Raw genomic sequence first — 17,192 nt, 5'->3', positions numbered from 1 at the left:
GGAGTGACAAATTAGGGGTCATATAAATAGGATCAAAACGTAATAATCCCTGAAAGTCCGTTGTAATGATGTTCATACTCATGACCTACAGGCGTGTCTGGTCACAGTCTCAGCAACACCCGCAAGTGAGTCAGAAGGTACTCCAAGATGTGAATGGTAGTGTTTCCACTGTGCATTATGGACAGTACTCAGTTTCTGTGTGAACAGCAGAGCAGAAAACAGATGAAAGAACAAAAGAAAACAGTTAGTTCAAGTATTTGGGGGACAAGGGAACTTTACTGTTCCACTCTCCTTAACCATGGTGATGAGGATGTGGGTAGTGTGAAGGTAGTATATGGAGAATAAACATTCCCTGTAGGTTTATCTCCTAGGTGAATAGGGGACATCATGAATGTTTTTGTAGCGCTATCCTGAAGGTTGGTCAGAGAGAGTCAGTCTACAAATATACCCTTTAGAGTCCAGGGCTCAGGTATATCTTCTCACATTTTCAGGTATAAACATCTGTAGCCCCATTGCCATTAGTGGGTGGGTAGAAAATATTTCAAGGAGTATTCCAAAGTATTTTAGCATCCTTAACAGTAGTCTGTTTCTGTATGAACTTCAAAATTTAAAATTAAAAGGTAATAGTAAAGTAACAATTAGACCAGGTATTTGGGAGATCAAGGTTACTCAATGTTAGGTTCTCCTTAGCCATGTTTGTTGGAGCATTGGAAATGTGAGAATAGTGGATGTAGAGAGATTTCCCACGGTCATAGAGATAGTAGATTATGGTGCATCTGTAAAGAACTTAGGGTGATGGTAAACAAGCAATTAGCCCGAATGGCAATCTAGATGTTATCCATGTCCTCTCTGAATCTGGATTGCTTTGATCTGGGTGAAGAGAAGCAGGGGCTAGAGCCATGTTGTCTGTCCTTTTTGTGGGTAGATCTAGGTGTAGAAATATTTTCTGAGGACGTTGCGCTGCGAGGAACTGTCTCAGGGAGTTTGAATCCTGCGTACCATTCAGGCAAGTCGACATGCGGAATCTGCAAGTTAGTGCAGAACTCTTGTAGTTCATTAGGCAATTTAAGGGTGTATTGTCTGCCTTTGTATGTAGCCTGTAATGCGAAGGGGATTCGCCAACAATAGGTTATTTCCTTATCTCTTAGAGCATTCGAAAGTGGGCACAGTGCTCTTCTTTTTTTTTTTTTTTTTTTTTTTTTTTTTAAGAGTAATCGGCGAGAGGTCTTGGAACAGAAAAATATTCTCCTCATTAAAAGGGATGAGTTTGTTTTGTCTAGCCTTTCGGAGGATCTCCTCTTTTAAAGTGAAGCTGGTGACACAACAAATGAAATCTCTTGGGGGTGCATTCTCTACTCTTTTGGGTTTAAGGGCTCTGTGGGCTCTATCGAGTTCAATGGCCGCATCATCAGGTCTCTCCAGCAGGTTGTTAAAGGTCGTTTGGAGAGCAGGCCTCATCTGTTCCACAGTGACTTTCTCAGGTAGGCCTCTAACGCTTATGTTATGCCTCCTTCCCCTATTGTCAAGGTCTTCTAGGTGCCCATTTAGGGCAATAAGGTGTGTGGAGTGGGATTCAGTGACGTGTTCCAGACTTGAGATGGCTTTGTCTCTATGTATGCCTGCTTTCCTGTGAACCACCATTTGCTCTGATAAAGACATGAGATCTGTTGTAAGGTCTGTGATGGCGGATGTGAATGACCGTTTCAGATCCGCAGCAATTTCAGTGAGTGCGAGTGGCATTTCAGAGTGATCGGAGTCTCTTACCAGCTCTTCTGAGGGTGCGATTGATTCATCACCTGAGTCTTCCTTGTGGCGAGCCGTCACAATCTTGCCGGCGGACATGCTGTCTCTCCGGGCTTGTTTAGTATAGAAGATAGCCAGTATATTCCGAGTCGAGGAGGATCCAGAAGGACGCTGCGGCATGCTGCTGGAAGTTGCCCCATTTAGGGTCCACTGCTAGCTTAATTTGAAGCTGTGAAGCGAGTGGTCTCCCAGAGCTCTGTCTCTAATCTTCCATACTGCGCCCACCAAGCCACGCCCCCCTAAATATGTACTGTTATGCATTGCATAGCGTCGGGATGTTGTCAATGCCTATGCTGAGTAACGCCAGTTCAGATGAGGGTTGTATGTAATTTTCAGTTACATTGGTGATGAGCTGGAAAACATTGTTCCAGAAGGGAGCAGTAGCGCTGCATAACCAAAGCAAGTGGTATAAATGAGCTATTTTTCCACATCCAACATAGAGGTGATGAGGTCGGGTAAAATGTGTGTATCTGTGAGGGAGTGATATACTATCTGTGATTCAGTTTGTAAGTAAGGTCCCCAAGATTAGAGGAGCGTGTCATGTGGAGGTTAGCACAAATGGCTTATTTCCATTGGGAATCACTGAAAGCAGTACCTATGTCTCTTTCCTATTTAGTCATTGGGGGCAATTTGTTAAATGAGGATTTGTCTTGCAGTAAGCTGTAGAAAAGGGTAATACCTTTAGTAGTTAAAGTGTTGGATTCAAGATACATCCAAACATTCTTATGACCATATCTGTGGAGGTAAGGATTATGGATTAAGCAATGCATTACTTGGATGTACTTGTAGAGTAGGGAGACAGGATGAATTAGGCTGAAACCATGCTTTTACTTGCGCTAGTATAGAGGCTACATAGTAGTCTCTAATGCAAATTTATCCTGTTCCTCCGATAGATCTAGGTTTGATGAGACAAGGTTGAGCTATTCTATTTTTTTTTTCATGTTCCACACCAGGCTCCTCAGTAGAGACTGAAGGGAGTTAAAAAAAGCAAAGTGGGATTGGGATGGGTAGGGATCTAAATAAATACAGCAGTTGTGGAATATGAATCATTTTAAATGCTGATAACCTGCCGAACCAAGATAGCGTGAGTTTAATAATTTTCTCTAGGTCCTTAGGAAGGTTCTCTAGAAAGGGGACAAAGTTGGCACTGTAGAGTGAGAACACCTTCTTAGTAAGTTTGATTCCTAAGAAAGGGATTCTGTATCCCATACATAGGGGTATGTTTGAGAGGGGTATGTGTGTCAATCGGCAAACTTAGTGGTAAAATGTGAAACTTCGATGCATTCACCTCATAATAGGAATCAATACTGAATTTGTTTAAGGATTGTTGTACCGAAGCCAGGAAAGTTGTAGAGTTGGTTAACATGAGGATTACACCGTCCGCGAATAGGGTTCATTTTATGCTAGATAGATGCAATTTTGAAGCCAGCTATATCTGGTTGGGTTCTAATTTTTTGGGCCAACGGTTCCATAATCAAGTTAAAAATGAGGGGAGAAAGGGGACATCCTTGTCTTGTGCCGTTTGATATGAAACAAAGGCTTTGATAGCATAGCGGAGCAATAAACTTGAGCTGAGGGGTATGAGTACAAGGCCATAATTGCTGAGAGAATATGTCCACAGGAGCCAAACTTCTGTTGCGTTGGATCTACGTATTGCCACTGGACTCGGTCAAATGCCTTCCCTGCATTAAGAGAGAGAAGCAGAGAAGGCGCTCCTATTCTCTCAGCATGATGAATAATGTTGATCATTCTGCATGTAGCGTCTGAGGTTTGACGCCTTTTGTGAACCCGGATTGGTCTGGGTGGATGAGGGAAGGTAATAGATCAACCAATCTGTTAGCAGTTACCTTGGCGTAAAGTTTAGTGTTGTGGCTGAGTAGAAAAACGCATCGAAAATTTTGGGGTGTGGTGGGTTCCTTCCCTGGCTTTGGTATAGTAACAATCAAGGCTTTTAACATTTCTCATGGGAATGAAGCTAAGGAAGCAGCAGCACTGAAAATGGTCATATGTTTAAGCAGGATAGGTTTGAAGTTTTGGTAATATTGCCCTACAAACCAATCTGGGCCAGGAGCTTTGTTTCTTGGAAGGGAGTCTATGGCTTCACTTATTTCAGTGGTAGAGAATGGGGCATTAGGGTCTCTTTGTTGATAAGGTGAAATACATGGAAGGTGAACTGAGTCGAGGAAGGCTTGTATGTTATTTATATCAGGATGCCTAAGAGAAGAGTTATCCCTTAGGTTATATAGGGTACTGTAATAACTACTAAATGCATCTGCTATGGCCTGTGGGTCTAATACTTTAGTTTTGTTTGTAGGATGGTAAAGGTAAGGTATACGGGTCTTGGTGCACTGGTCCTTCGATTTGTTGGGCTAAAAGTTTACCTGCTTTATTACCGTGAACATAGAAGCGCATTTTAAGGCGCTTTTGGTGGTGGGCAAAAGTTTCTAACGGGTGGGATCCTAAGGTTTAGCCACAGCTTAATTAGCTTTGACTTAATGTCAGTGGAGGGATAGGTTTTGTTGAGTGTCATTGGACTGCATCTCCATATGGAGAGTCAAGACGCTGCTTCCTTCGTTTCTTATCCCTGGCCCCTAGTTGAATAAAAAGGCCTCGCATAAAAGCCTAATGTGCAGCCCATAGTGTGTTAGGATCATCAACTGAGTCTTTGTTTAAAGAAAAGAAGGTCTTAAGGTTGTCTAGTAGAGAGCTTGCATAGGGAGTGGTTTGCAAAATCTTGGTATTCATTCCCCATAGATAGACAGAGGGTGATTTTGGGCAGTGCTCTATAGTTCTAAATACTGGAGAGTAATCTGACCATGTTGTAGGTAGGATAGTAGAAGACGAAATATTCTGGAAAGTCCACTGGTCTGTAAGGAATGGGTCGATTCTTGAGTAAGTGTTGTATTGTGGCAAGAGGAGAAGAACACGTACAGACATATTAATATGTGTGAATGACCTTGATCAGGTGATTAGTGATAAAGTTCTTCATCTGAGCTGAGCCAGTAAAATGTCAGATAATTCTGGGGTACGTAGCTAGTTGGAATACGACATATAAGGTATCTGGTATAGAATGTCATGAGAAGTCAAGAATAGACAGGATCTATGCAATACAAGGAATAATACATATATTTGTTTAAATAATGTTAGTTAGGATTAGTGTAATCTCAGTCATAATTAATAGTATTGGTATGTATTTACCTAATGTTATACAAGTTGTATAAGTTGGTATTATGTGTTACTTTTGTGTAGTTTTTTGGTTATATGATGTAACATGACATCAGCCACATTAGACACGTTACAAGAATAGAGTGTTACATGTGGGCTTGTCAAAGTCCAAATATGGCTTTATGAATTTAGTACCACCTCTTGTATATAAATAACTGAAGTTAGCAGAAATTTTGTATGCCATACAAGGTTTTGAGCGCTGTGTGGTTATGACGTCTACATGTAAGATAAATGGCCAAGGAATCGATATTCATGTGAGCACACAGACACATAGACTCGAAGAGATCACACATCACAGACTCCTACAAACACAAAGACTATTCATAGACTCTATTCCTTATATTTTTACCTACACTGAACTGTTATACCTTTTACATTGTATTGTTGATGCCATTTGAGTGTCAATAAATTCACACTTTGTTTTTAATTCAGTCTGGCTATCAATGCTAAATCATCCAGAAACGCCTAAAGATACTAAAATATTAGATATCTTCAATATTTTACAGTGACACATCACTGAACAGGAGCATTTTCCATAATGCTAACTTTTCAACTGAGTTCTCATTTTCAGATTTTCACACATAACAAATCTGGAATATCTGCCATTTTAAGCAGGAATTATATTTAACATATAATAGGGAATTCCTATCCAGTCATGCCATTTCCCAAAGTAATCCACAGTCCAAGGGGACATTCATAGATGCTCAAAGGCTATGTAACTGCATGCCAACTAATTGAAAATAAAGGTTTTCTAATTTATTTTTTGAGTTTGCATTATTCAGCGTTAATTTGTAACACTGGGGCATTTTTTAATTTGTACACATCTATAAAATGGTTAAATGAAAAGCTAATACAAATGTTTATTTAACAAGTGGCCCTACCAGTAGACAAATGAAACTTTACAGCAGACATTTTATTGTAGAAAATGCTTTCAGATAGTTTTTTGTTTTCTTTATAGGGTTCAAAGCAGGAACCCTATGAGGTGGTGAGGTTTGTGGCTCAATTGAGACAGTACTAGTAATGGAGCCACCACAAAAATATAAATGCAGCGGCTCACAGTGCTGCACAAACAGCTGGTAGGAGAAGGACATAGAGCAAAAGCCATGCCCCTCCTCCATGGCAGTGATTGACAGCGGCTCTATGCCCTCCTCACACTGGCTGTGTACAGCGCTCCAAATGAGTGCACATGGAGTTGTAGTTCACAGTGGTAGCTTGCACACTAAAGAGACACATACAGGAATCCATTTGTTCTGGTGGCACAGAGGACTAATGCCCTGTACACACTATGAGAAAATCGGGCCAATGATCGGCCGATTTTCCTCGATGTTTCACAGCAAGTCAGAACCAAGAATAGAAATAATGTACAAAAATTCTCATATGACAAAAGCATTTTTTGTTATTTGTTTGTTTCTGATCATGCAGTGTCTTTCGTATATGATATTTCTCGTACGAAAGTGATACGCCTTAAACGTTCATCATTAGTTCTGTCCCCGTACAACAAACATTTTGGAGTTTGTCCCCTCACAAATTTTTGCTCGGAAGGGTGGAATTGGCTGTCGAAAGTTGTGTATACACTATCAGAAAATCGTGCGTTCGTTCCTGGGGTGAAAATGTTCGCCCGATTTTCTTATAGTGTGTACAGGGCATTAGGTTTCAAAGAGGAAATGTACAAAAAAAAATATATCAAATGCATGTGAGTTTTCGTTATCCAGTTTAGGGAGACCTCTTTAAATGTAAGTTGTGTTTTGCGAGGCTACTTTTAGACATTAGGGTTCAATAGCACCTACTTTGCTAGCCCTTTAAAGTAAATTTACCATAACCGGTTAAATTCAAGCTGAGCAAATGGTGGTAAATTGCATAAGGAGAGGTTACCTGTCAAAACCATTAGTAGATCCAGAGACAAAGTTAGGTGAAGATAAATGCAGATCTTAAAACTACTACTAAAAGTTGAGCTTGGCCCCACCCTGTCCAATCTCCCAAGCCTCCCTTGTAGGCCCAATACTGCTATAGGAAGAGGCTAATACAAGTTTAGCTTTTTCATCTGCTTATATCACTGGATTCTTCATATACTCAGGCTAAATTACTGGTTTTGGACCAATTTATTTTTAGCAAATCAGTTAGAGAAAAAACAGAGAAAATGACAGAGCTCCCCTGGATGACTGTAATCACAATATAGCAAAACAATAGCTACCTGAATTTTACTTATCTTCTAACTGTTCCTGTACAGCAGCACTCAGGCTGGGGAAAGGAAAGCAGCACAAGCAGCTGATCCGTTGTGCTGCAGTGCAGAGAGCAAGAGGAAGAGAGAGCAAAGTGATGGAAAGAGGAGTTCATCAGTATGCGGCTTCTTCTTTGTCTGTCCAGTCAAAGGCTGTGGGTAGATAGGAGACCACTAGGGGGAGATTTAGACGTGTGTCAAAATATCCATTTCCTCTGAAGCCTGATCTGCCTGTTTTAACCCCATTTCTGCAGACAAATGTGCTGCAACTGTGTGCATCACACATGTTTGCTGGACATTTGTGGCGCTTCCCCCTTTGATTAAGTGTGTAGTGTTTGGCGGGCTTTCTGCTCACTGATATCTACATACCGGGTAAACTTTGTTATTGGTAAGAAGCAAAGCATTGTGACTGCAGCATTTAAACACCTCCATCCCCTGCCTGCTGCAGCTGAACGGGGAATGGCTGGCGGGCTGCAAAAAAATGCAGCTCAAATGCACATTTGTGCCACCCACCAACCATATGCCTAATGAATCCTACGGCCTCATGCACATAGGGCGTTTGAAAAAACGAGCTGCGAAGCCAGTTTTGACGCCAGGAAAAAGCAGCTGTAAAAATGTGCTTTAAGAAGTGTTTTGTATTGGAGTTAATGCACGTTTTAGCCTCGTTTAGCAGCGTTAGCGTTTAGCAGCCTTTCTCTGCCCTCTTCTATTTTCCAACTTCAATTCCAACTACTACAGCTTAAAAACGTCTGACTTGGCCTAACACTGTATGTGGCCTTTAGCAGCATCAGGCATTTTTACAGCTTAACACTGATGCTCCAGAACGCACCGGCCCTTGGTTTTTTTTACAGCTTAAAAACGCCTATGCCACTTGCAACTCCTAAAAGCCTATGTGTGTGTATGGGGGTCATAGAACAACATAGAGGGGCCTTTTTAACCACTTAAGCCCCGAAGGATTTGGCTGCTCAAAGACCAGACCCTATTTTGTGATTCGGCACTGCGTGACTTTAACAGACAATTGCGCGGACGTGCAATGATGTACCCAAATGAAATGGACGTCCTTTTTTCCCCCACAAACCGAGCTTTCTTTTGGTGGTATTTGATCACCTGTGTGATTTTTATTTTTTGCGCTATAAACAAAAAAAGAGCGACAATTTTGTAAAAATAAAAATATTTTTTACATTTGAAATTCTCAAAAAAAAAAAAAAAAAATGGAAAAATCAAAACGTTTTAACATTTTAGGCCAATTTGTTTTCTGCTACATATTTTTGGTAAAAAAAAAAAAAAAAAATCGTAATAAGCGTATTTTGATTGGTTTGCGCAAAAGTTATTGCGTTTACTAACTACGGGAAAGATGTCATTTTTTTTTTTAAACTAGTAATGGCAGCGAGCTGCGATTTATTTTGCGGGACTACGACATTGCGGCAGACAGATCGGACCCTTGACTGACATTTTTTTACACTTTTGGGGGTACCAGTGACATTACCACAGTAATCAGTGATATAAATATGCACTGTTACTGTAAAAATGACACTGGCAGGGAAGGTGTTAACTTTATTGGTGATCAAGGGGTTAAGTGTGTCCCTAGGGGCGTAATTCTAACTGTTAGTGGGTGTGGCTAGCGAATCACAGAGACATACGATCCTACATAGCAGGATCGCATAGCCACTGTCATTACTTCAGGGAGAATGACAGACAGCTGTGTTTAAATCAGCCGTCTGTCTTTCTCCCTCTCCTGTGGGAGATCGCCAGTGGCCGGTGGACATCGGAGCCGCCGGTCACACGCGTTGGCTAGGCAGGGAACGAGCGGGGGCAGGAGCCTCTGATGTGCCTAAAAGCAGCTGTAAAAATGCCCTGTGTGCATGAAGCCTAAATGTTACTGAACTGTTGAAGAGCAAAATCAGATCTCCTGATATGGCAGAGCAGATATAAATCCCGGGAATTGGATAAAGGTAAAAAAGCTAACTTAGGCTGGCCATACACAGAGTGAATTTCTTTCCTGCAACCACGGGTTTCAGGAAAGAAAACTTGCTTAATTCCCCCATCAACACAGACAGTGTTAATGTGGGAATTCCTCCTGCTGAGCCATTTTCTGCTTCCGGTGGGGGCACCCGTCCCTGCCTGGAGAAGACAGTAATTGTTGTTAGCGGCTATAGCGTTAATCACAGGTAAAACCTGGCATGCTGGTTGTACCCAAGTTGATTAATCATCTTGGTACATTCAGCCTGCCCATACATGGTTCGGATCTCATTGTGAGAAGAATCCATTTAAAGTTGAATTCCAGGCAAACTACTAAATAAACAGATAGCAGGCCATACACGTTTCAAATTATACGGATTTTATCTGTTTATTTAGTGGTTTGCCCAGTATTCAATATTAAATGTATTCTTCTGACAATGCTTGTGTGTAGTGAGCTATTTGGTGTCAGGAGTGGTTTGGAGAGCTGGAAGAACATATGTAAGGTTTACCAGATATAAATAAGTGACTGGGTCACAACAAGTAGGGATCTGACCAGGAACGCTTTATTTTGCATATATCCGAATCACTGTCTGTGATTCTAAATGTCATAAATCCCTCCATAGCAAACTCAGTTTCCTGTTCCCCATTACATGCAACACTTTTAAGATATATCTATGTAAATATTTATCCAATGTTTTCTGCAGAGCAAGCCCTATTCTCTCCCTAATAAAGATATAACGAGGTGTTCTTTCCATAAAGAATGTACATTGCAGCTCTGTTTATGAGGTTAATCATTGTTTACCACCGATACTATTCCTAAATTGTTCCATGCAAATTGCATACCTGATTTTAACTAAAATACTGTTTACTGCTGGGTGTGCTCCTCACAATAGAAAATAAAATAGAAAAAAAATATGTGAAAAAGAGTCACAAAATGATAAAACCAGAGAATAAGAAAAAAAGGCAATGTTTTCATTCCCATTCAAATCTCCATAGCAGCTGCATATTCAAAGCAGCTCATTTTATTTGCTAAAATATGTTAAAACATGTTAAAATAGCAATGTATGGTTTTCTTGCTTGAAAATAAATCATCTCCCATTGTAAGTAAACCAATGGCATTATACAGTGCAGCATGCTTTATGGAGAATCATATTGGTTAATCTATGCTAATCTGCATAACACTTTCAGGAGCCGAAAGAACAGAGGAGTAAAAAAAAAAAAAAAAAAAAAACCTAGCGCCTGTAAACTTGGAAAGTAGCACTTCAGCTAAAAATAGACTTGTATATTCACACCGTAAGAAGCCTGAAGGCAGATGAAATAAAGTAAATGAAGGAGTCAGCCGAAAATTTCAAGCTCTGCAGATATATCTAATTCCACCTAAGTACATCAGCGGACAGCATGTGTTGAACTATTTATTTTTCTTTCTAAAATATGTAAAAATCTAATTTTGTTTTTCATGTTTTTTTTATTTTTTTATTTTTGCAATTACACTTTTTTATATTCTTATATTATTGCCATTGATATTTAAAGTTATATCAATCACAAAAAATAGTCTGCTTAGTCCCGGTTCACACTACCCCGACTTGTCAGACGACTTGGCCGCCTGACAAGTCGCGGTCCATTCAGTGCTATGGGAACCGATCTAATAGGAGCGACTCAAGTCGCTCCAACTTAGAAAATAGTTCCTGCACTACTTTTGACCGAAGTCGGAGCGACTTGCGTTGACTTCCATTATGTGAAGTCTGTGCAAGTCGTGCCGAAGTCGCGGTGCACTGCGTTTTCACTAGTCGCCCCCGAAGTCGGATCGCCATAGTGTGAACCGACACTAATAGCAAACCTATCATTGACCGAATAAATAGAAGCTAATCCATACAGCACCTTCAATGCTTCAGATACCAGCTTTGTGCAGAAAGACTTAAAAAAAAAAAAAAAAACTCTTACGGTGCTTATACACTTGAAGAAAATAGTTTCAAAAAGTTGGACTGTTTGTTCATTTTTCATCCAGTTACTGGGCACAAATAGAAAATCAATTTTTCACTTTTCAGAAACCAAAAAAAAAGAAAAAAAAAATCAAAGGAACAGGTTGGAAAACTGGCGAATGAACGATAAATTGAAAGGTTAATGCGTTTCTCGTCTGTTAAAAATGTAACTGTTCATACTGCCCATATGTGACAAAACTGATAAAAAACTGAATAAAAACTTTCAAGTTAGCTTTCAAGTCCGGAGATGCTATGGCTACATTCAAATTTTTTTTTTAGGCTTTTTCCCATGATTAACACCTGGTGTTTCAGCCTTCAACATTTTTCCTGTCCTAGGGTGACAATGCTCACTCATAAAGGGCAGTGCACAGTATAATTCTAAGACAGTCAGTGTCATACGGCTACAAAACAACTCCCCCCCCCTTCTCATCCCCATATCAAACGGGGTAGGGTGTTATGTAGTTCACAGAGTTAAACTAAACACGGCTAAATGAACTGCTTAAAAGGAGTTGAAAATTCAGAAGGTTTTTTAGCCTAATAAATTCTATGCATTAAGATAAAGAACCTTCCGGGTGTAGCAGCCTCCCCAGCACCCCCTAATACTTACCTGAGCCCCATCTCTATCCAGCGATGTCCAAGAGTCCCTTGGTCATCCGGGACTCTCTCTCCCGATTGGCTAAGACACAGCCGGGGCGCCATTGGCTCCTGCAGCTGTAAAAGTCAGTTAGCCAATCAGGAGAGAGAGGGGTCGGAGCCAAAGGGAAGCTTCATGTCTGATTGGATTAACGGAGCTGCTGCTTGCTGTGGGGGCACTTGACAGAATGGAGGGGCCTAGAGGGGCCAGGAGCAGCAACGAGGGACCCAATAGGAGGAGGATCTAGGCTGCTTTGGGCAAAACCAGCTGCACAGAGGAGGTAAGTATAACATGTTTGTTTTTTTAAAACAAGACTTTACAATCACTTTAAAGACTGCAAAGGAGGTTGTCAGTTGACAGAAATGTATTTTTGCACTTTTGAAATAGATATAACAAACACTTTCAATTATATATTTCAAATATCAAATGGAAACAAATAAGAGAAGTTTGTTGCTAGTGTTTATATAAATGTAAAGTTTCTTACATTTGGTTTATATTTTTTTCTTTAAAAAGTGATGTTTTGTACTTACTGCAAATCCTTTATTTGGAGTCCATTAAGGGACCCTGGAAGTATTGAACCTTCGGTTATAATGCTGCCTGCAGGAGATATGAACACTGGCAAAAAAAAAAAAAAACTATTAGCCAGCACAGAATAATCCTTTCCACAGCCATAATGCCTCAGTTTTGTAGCAGAAAATTACCAAGAGCATGAACATAAAGAAACAAGGGTGGGACTTGTGTCCCTTAATGGACAACAAGAAAAGGATGTTACAATGAGTACAAAAATCCTATTTTATTGCTTGTCCATCAAGGGTCACAGAAATCTTAAACCTTCGGGACATCTAGAATTAATCAAGCGAGTGGTTTGCAACCCAGCAAAAAAATGCTAACAAGCCCTTGGCTTTTAAGACTAAAGAAAAAAGAAAAAAACTTTGTGCACTGGCTTCTGAGCATCACCACAAGAGCACCCAGGCACCATTGGGGAAAGGAAATCCATTAAATTGCAGAGGCAGCAAAAAAAAATGGCACCCCTGTAAGTGAATCCAGGCACCCCTAGGGGAAAGTGCATCATAATAAATTGGCTCTAAAGCCTTTAAGGTTTTTTGACTCGAGAAGGAGGAGGATCAGGCTACTCTGTGCAAAACTGTTGCAGAGAGCAGTTAAGTATAGGTTTATTTTTTTAATTAAAAAAAAATAATCTTTACAATTACGTTAGCAAAATGAAGGGCAAAAACAAAGGTTCAGAAATAGCAGTGCCTTTTTACCAAATACAAACCAAAATATAGCTTTTACCGTATATACTCGAGTATAAGCCGAGTTTTTCAGCACATTTTTTTGTGCTGAAAACGCCCCCCTCGGCTTATACTTGAGTCAAAAAAAAAAAAAAAAAAGTTCCCGGCCGCTCCGACGCGTTTACGATTTAAAAATGGCGCCGCCCGGCGTATACATGTCTCCGTGCATGCGCCGCCACTGCTCGGGACAGGCCGGGAATAGCCGAACGTATACCAACTTTCCAGAGCGGCGGCAGCGCGTGCGCAGTGACGTGTCGGCGCCGGGCGGCGCCATTTTTAAAATAAAGGCGCCTCTGGAACAGGTAAGTGAAACACAGCAGCAACTAGTATGCCCGCAACCCCGCATCCTCTTGTACCATGCTTGCCACCCTGAATTCTCCTGTACATGCCAGCCACACTGCATTCTCCTGTACCATGCCTGCCACCCTGAATTCTCCTGTACCATGCCAGCCACACTGCATTCTCCTGTACCATGCCAGCCACCCTGCATTCTCCTGTACCATGTCAGCCACCCTGCATTCTCCTGTACCATGCCAGCCACCCTGCATTCTCCTGTACCATGCCAGCCACCCTGCATTCTCCTGTACCATGCCAGCCACTCTGCATTCTCCTGTACCATGCCTGCCACCCTGAATTCTCCTATACCATGCCTGCCACCCTGCATTCTCCTGTACCATGCCTGCCACCCTGCATTCTCCTGTACCATGCCAGCCACCCTGCATTCTCCTGTACCATGCCAGCCATCCTGCATTCTCCTGTACCATGCCAGCCACCCTGCATTCTCCTGTACCATGCCAGCCACCTGCATTCTCACCCTAGGCTTATACTCGAATCAATCATTTTTCCCATCTTTTTGTGGTAAAATTAGGTGCCTCGGCTTATACTTGGGTCGGCTTATACTCGAGTATATACGGTAATTATTTTCTGTATGTAAAGCGTATGAGAGAGTAAAAGTACTCACAAGTGTCACAAGTTTCTGTAAAGTTCTCCTGTATAATGTCAGCATGAAGACACAGAGCAAACAAGGGAAAAAAAATACTTTTACACAGCTAATTACAGCTCGTTTCAGACAATACACCCTCATACAATCTCAGATGCAATTAGGGGAGGAATCCCCAATACAGCATAAGGCTGGCCATAGACGGAGCGAATTTCTTTCCCGCAACCATGGGTTGCAGGAAATAAATTTGCTCAATTTCCCCATCAACACAGACAGTGTTGGTAAGGGAATCCCTCTCGCGGAGCTATTGTGTTCTCCTGGCAGGGGGGCAGGTGAAGCTGCCTCCGATGGGAGAACACAGTGATTATTGCAGCTATAACAGCTGCTAGCAATAATCACATGTAAAATCCGGCAGGATGGTTGTACCCAAGTTGATTGATCTATCAACCTGGGTACATTCAGCCTGTCCATACATGATTCTAATCTTTCTGCTGAACCGGACGAGATTCAAACTGTCTATGGCTGGCTTTAGCCTGCCACATCCACTCACAAATAGGAGTCCCCAGAGATGAGATCAGGTTAAAAGTGACCCAGCTCTGGACAGATAACTTTAAGTTGAAAATCCCCAGACATATTGGCCTGGCCTGAATAGCAAAGTACTGTGTAAACTGAAACACTGATGGGTAGTCACTGTAAGACTGTTGCAGAGAGAACACAAGCATGGATAATCTGCAAACCCATGCTGTTTGACTAACTAGAGAGCTGTCCAGAACCAGAATTACCATATCCAGCATGATTTAATAGAAGCTGTAGGTAACTAAAGAAACTTCCGGAAATACAGGGCTGTCGCAGAGAGAACATCAGTATAAACTGGTGATTGCCAGGATTAAGATATCCACAATAAATTTACCAGCAGCTGTTGATAGCTGACAAATATTTCAAACGAACAAACAGCAGAGCTGAAGAAAACACATCCAGTCTCTGAAGGCCATTAGCAAAAAACTGAGGCATGCTGGTTGTGACGTACCAAAGTTTTTTTTTTTTGTTGCAAGTTTCCGTTCCTCCTGTAGGAAGGATGCAGTGTAATATGAATGTTTAGGACTTCCTGTGTCATTCAAAGGATGTGAAAGAAATAATTGCTTTAGTAATACAATTATAACGGTGATTATCATTGTCATACATTGAAAGTATTTGTGCAAACAGAGAAACAATTAGGTACACTTACCACCTCAACAGATCTAAAAAATGAGCATCCTAATATTTATTGCAAACGCAGCAACAAAGCAATAATTTTTACCTTGCTGGGATCTAATAAATGACAGAGAATATTTCCTGCTTTTATATCACCATGCACATACTCATGTTCATGTATGTATTCTAGGACATCCAACTGAAATACAAGGAATAAGCAGTCCAGTTAAAATAATTTAAAACTTTAGCATGCAAAGCATAGTCAAAAGCAATTTAGAAATATTTAGAAGTATGAGCAGCAAAAAATAACCTGGTAAGGATGAGACTCTATACCACTCACCTTTACTTGAATCTTCCTCACGCTTTGTTTTTATGGGGTTTTTTTTAAGAATATTTCCACGCTGTTACGTGCCCCAAGAATCAGCAGGATGACACATTGAAAAATCGCTGGAAGAGATCAACTTTCCAGCGTCACCCTCATGAGCTGTTCCTGAGCAGATCGCTGCAGCATCAATTACTGAAGCTATAGTTTACTGAAGCTAAAGCTTTCTGAAAAAAAGTGCAGACTGAGTTGCACCCTGATTATATAGGTGCACCCATCTCCAAAAAGCATTTGTAAGCCCAATACCAATGCAGAAATAAAGGCAATTCTTTTGTTTTCATCTAAGTGGACTGTGAAAAGGGATCAGCTAAGAAAAGTATTCTTGTGCGGGATTCTGTTTTAAAGACGTACAAGTTTATTTAATAAGCCAGCTCAAAAGGCAATAATAATGTTCATTGTGCTCTAACTTATAGAAAACAAATTTACTGTAAGTGAAAGATAACTGGTTCTTACAGGTCACTGTACTTTAAATGTAAGGCTTTGCCTTATTAAGTAAGAAGATATGAAATAAATAAAGTATTTACGTTACGTGTGTGTATTTAAATATTAGCAACTCTTCTTTGGATGCTTTTATGCCATCTCTCTATAATAGGTATTCTGATTACACAGCCTCAGACACTGCACATATTTGGAATTGAATGGCTTCTTAATTATACTCATTTGTGATTAGGGTTGTCTTCCCCCGTTTGGGTTTTTTTGATACATTCTCTACCTATTTTACGTTGTTCCCTCCAACCACTCTTTCTGGATTGCTTTCTGTAAATTTACAGTGTTAAACTTACCATACGTATGCCAACTTGCAATACTGCTTGAAGTGGCAATCTGCCATTGTTACTGCTCTGTAAATTCTGCAAATCAGAACCAAGGCGATCTATGACCATGAATCTGTAACTGTTAAGAAAGAAATCAACATGAATTGATTATGGCAATTAAGACTGCTTAGAAGAACAATAACAGGCATCAAGCATACTTTATGTAAACTAACTTTAAGTAAAACAATGAGGATAGTAATATAGGTGCTGGGATGTCATCCAGTTCAAGGCCTTTATTCCCAATAAGTCAGGTGCATGGAACAAACATACTGCTAGTAATGTCTGAACAGTCAAAGATTATGCTCTGCATACTTTTTCCAGGTAAGGCTACTGGCTACATGATGAAGCCTGCATCTAAATGAGAACTCAACAGTATGTACTTTTAGCAGAAGCAGTTGCCATAATTCTAGAGATAAAACAAAGAAAAGAGGCGCCTCTAAGTGTAGACTTTATAAAACATTTATTGTGTATAATAACACTCACATAAGTTAAGATTTGCAGATTCAAGTGGGCACCCTCCTGGGTGTATCCTAGGTCGGGATGTGCATTATCTGATTGGCGCCGCCATAGTCAAGAAGTGTGTCTCCTCTTCACCGTAGCCGGCAATAACGGTGGAGCAGGAGCGAAAATGAGGCTTGGAGTCCGTCGGGTAAAGCCGAGGCTTGGTCAGCGGTCGTGGGTAGATGATGTCACTGAAAATGCGACGCGTTTCTGAGCGTGCGTGCGTGCGTGCGTGCGTGCTGCCGAGGGGCTTATG

The 17,192-nt window shown here is 40.9% G+C and overlaps 1 protein-coding gene across 4 annotated transcripts in view; it reads right to left on the bottom strand.

Annotated features, from left to right (window-relative positions):
* VRK2 (VRK serine/threonine kinase 2) overlaps positions 1 to 17,192 on the bottom strand; it is a gene marked incomplete at its 3' end in the record, with an annotated part of 342,168 nt that overhangs the window by 133,359 nt on the left and 191,617 nt on the right. For all 4 annotated transcript variants that reach the window (XM_082251228.1, XM_082251225.1, XM_082251226.1 and 1 more), the window contains exons 6-7: positions 16,406 to 16,514; positions 15,348 to 15,440 (exon numbers count right to left, since the gene is read on the bottom strand). In XM_082251228.1, the coding sequence (XP_082107354.1) occupies positions 15,348 to 15,440; positions 16,406 to 16,514 (202 nt within the window). The remainder of the gene's footprint in view (positions 1 to 15,347; positions 15,441 to 16,405; positions 16,515 to 17,192) is intronic.

Source organism: Pelophylax lessonae (genome assembly GCF_965119305.1).
Source record: "Pelophylax lessonae genome assembly, chromosome: 3".
Taxonomy (NCBI): Eukaryota; Metazoa; Chordata; class Amphibia; order Anura; family Ranidae; genus Pelophylax; species Pelophylax lessonae.
The sequence above is the reverse complement of the archived record's forward strand: the minus strand, read 5'-3'. Positions and strand labels throughout refer to the sequence as shown.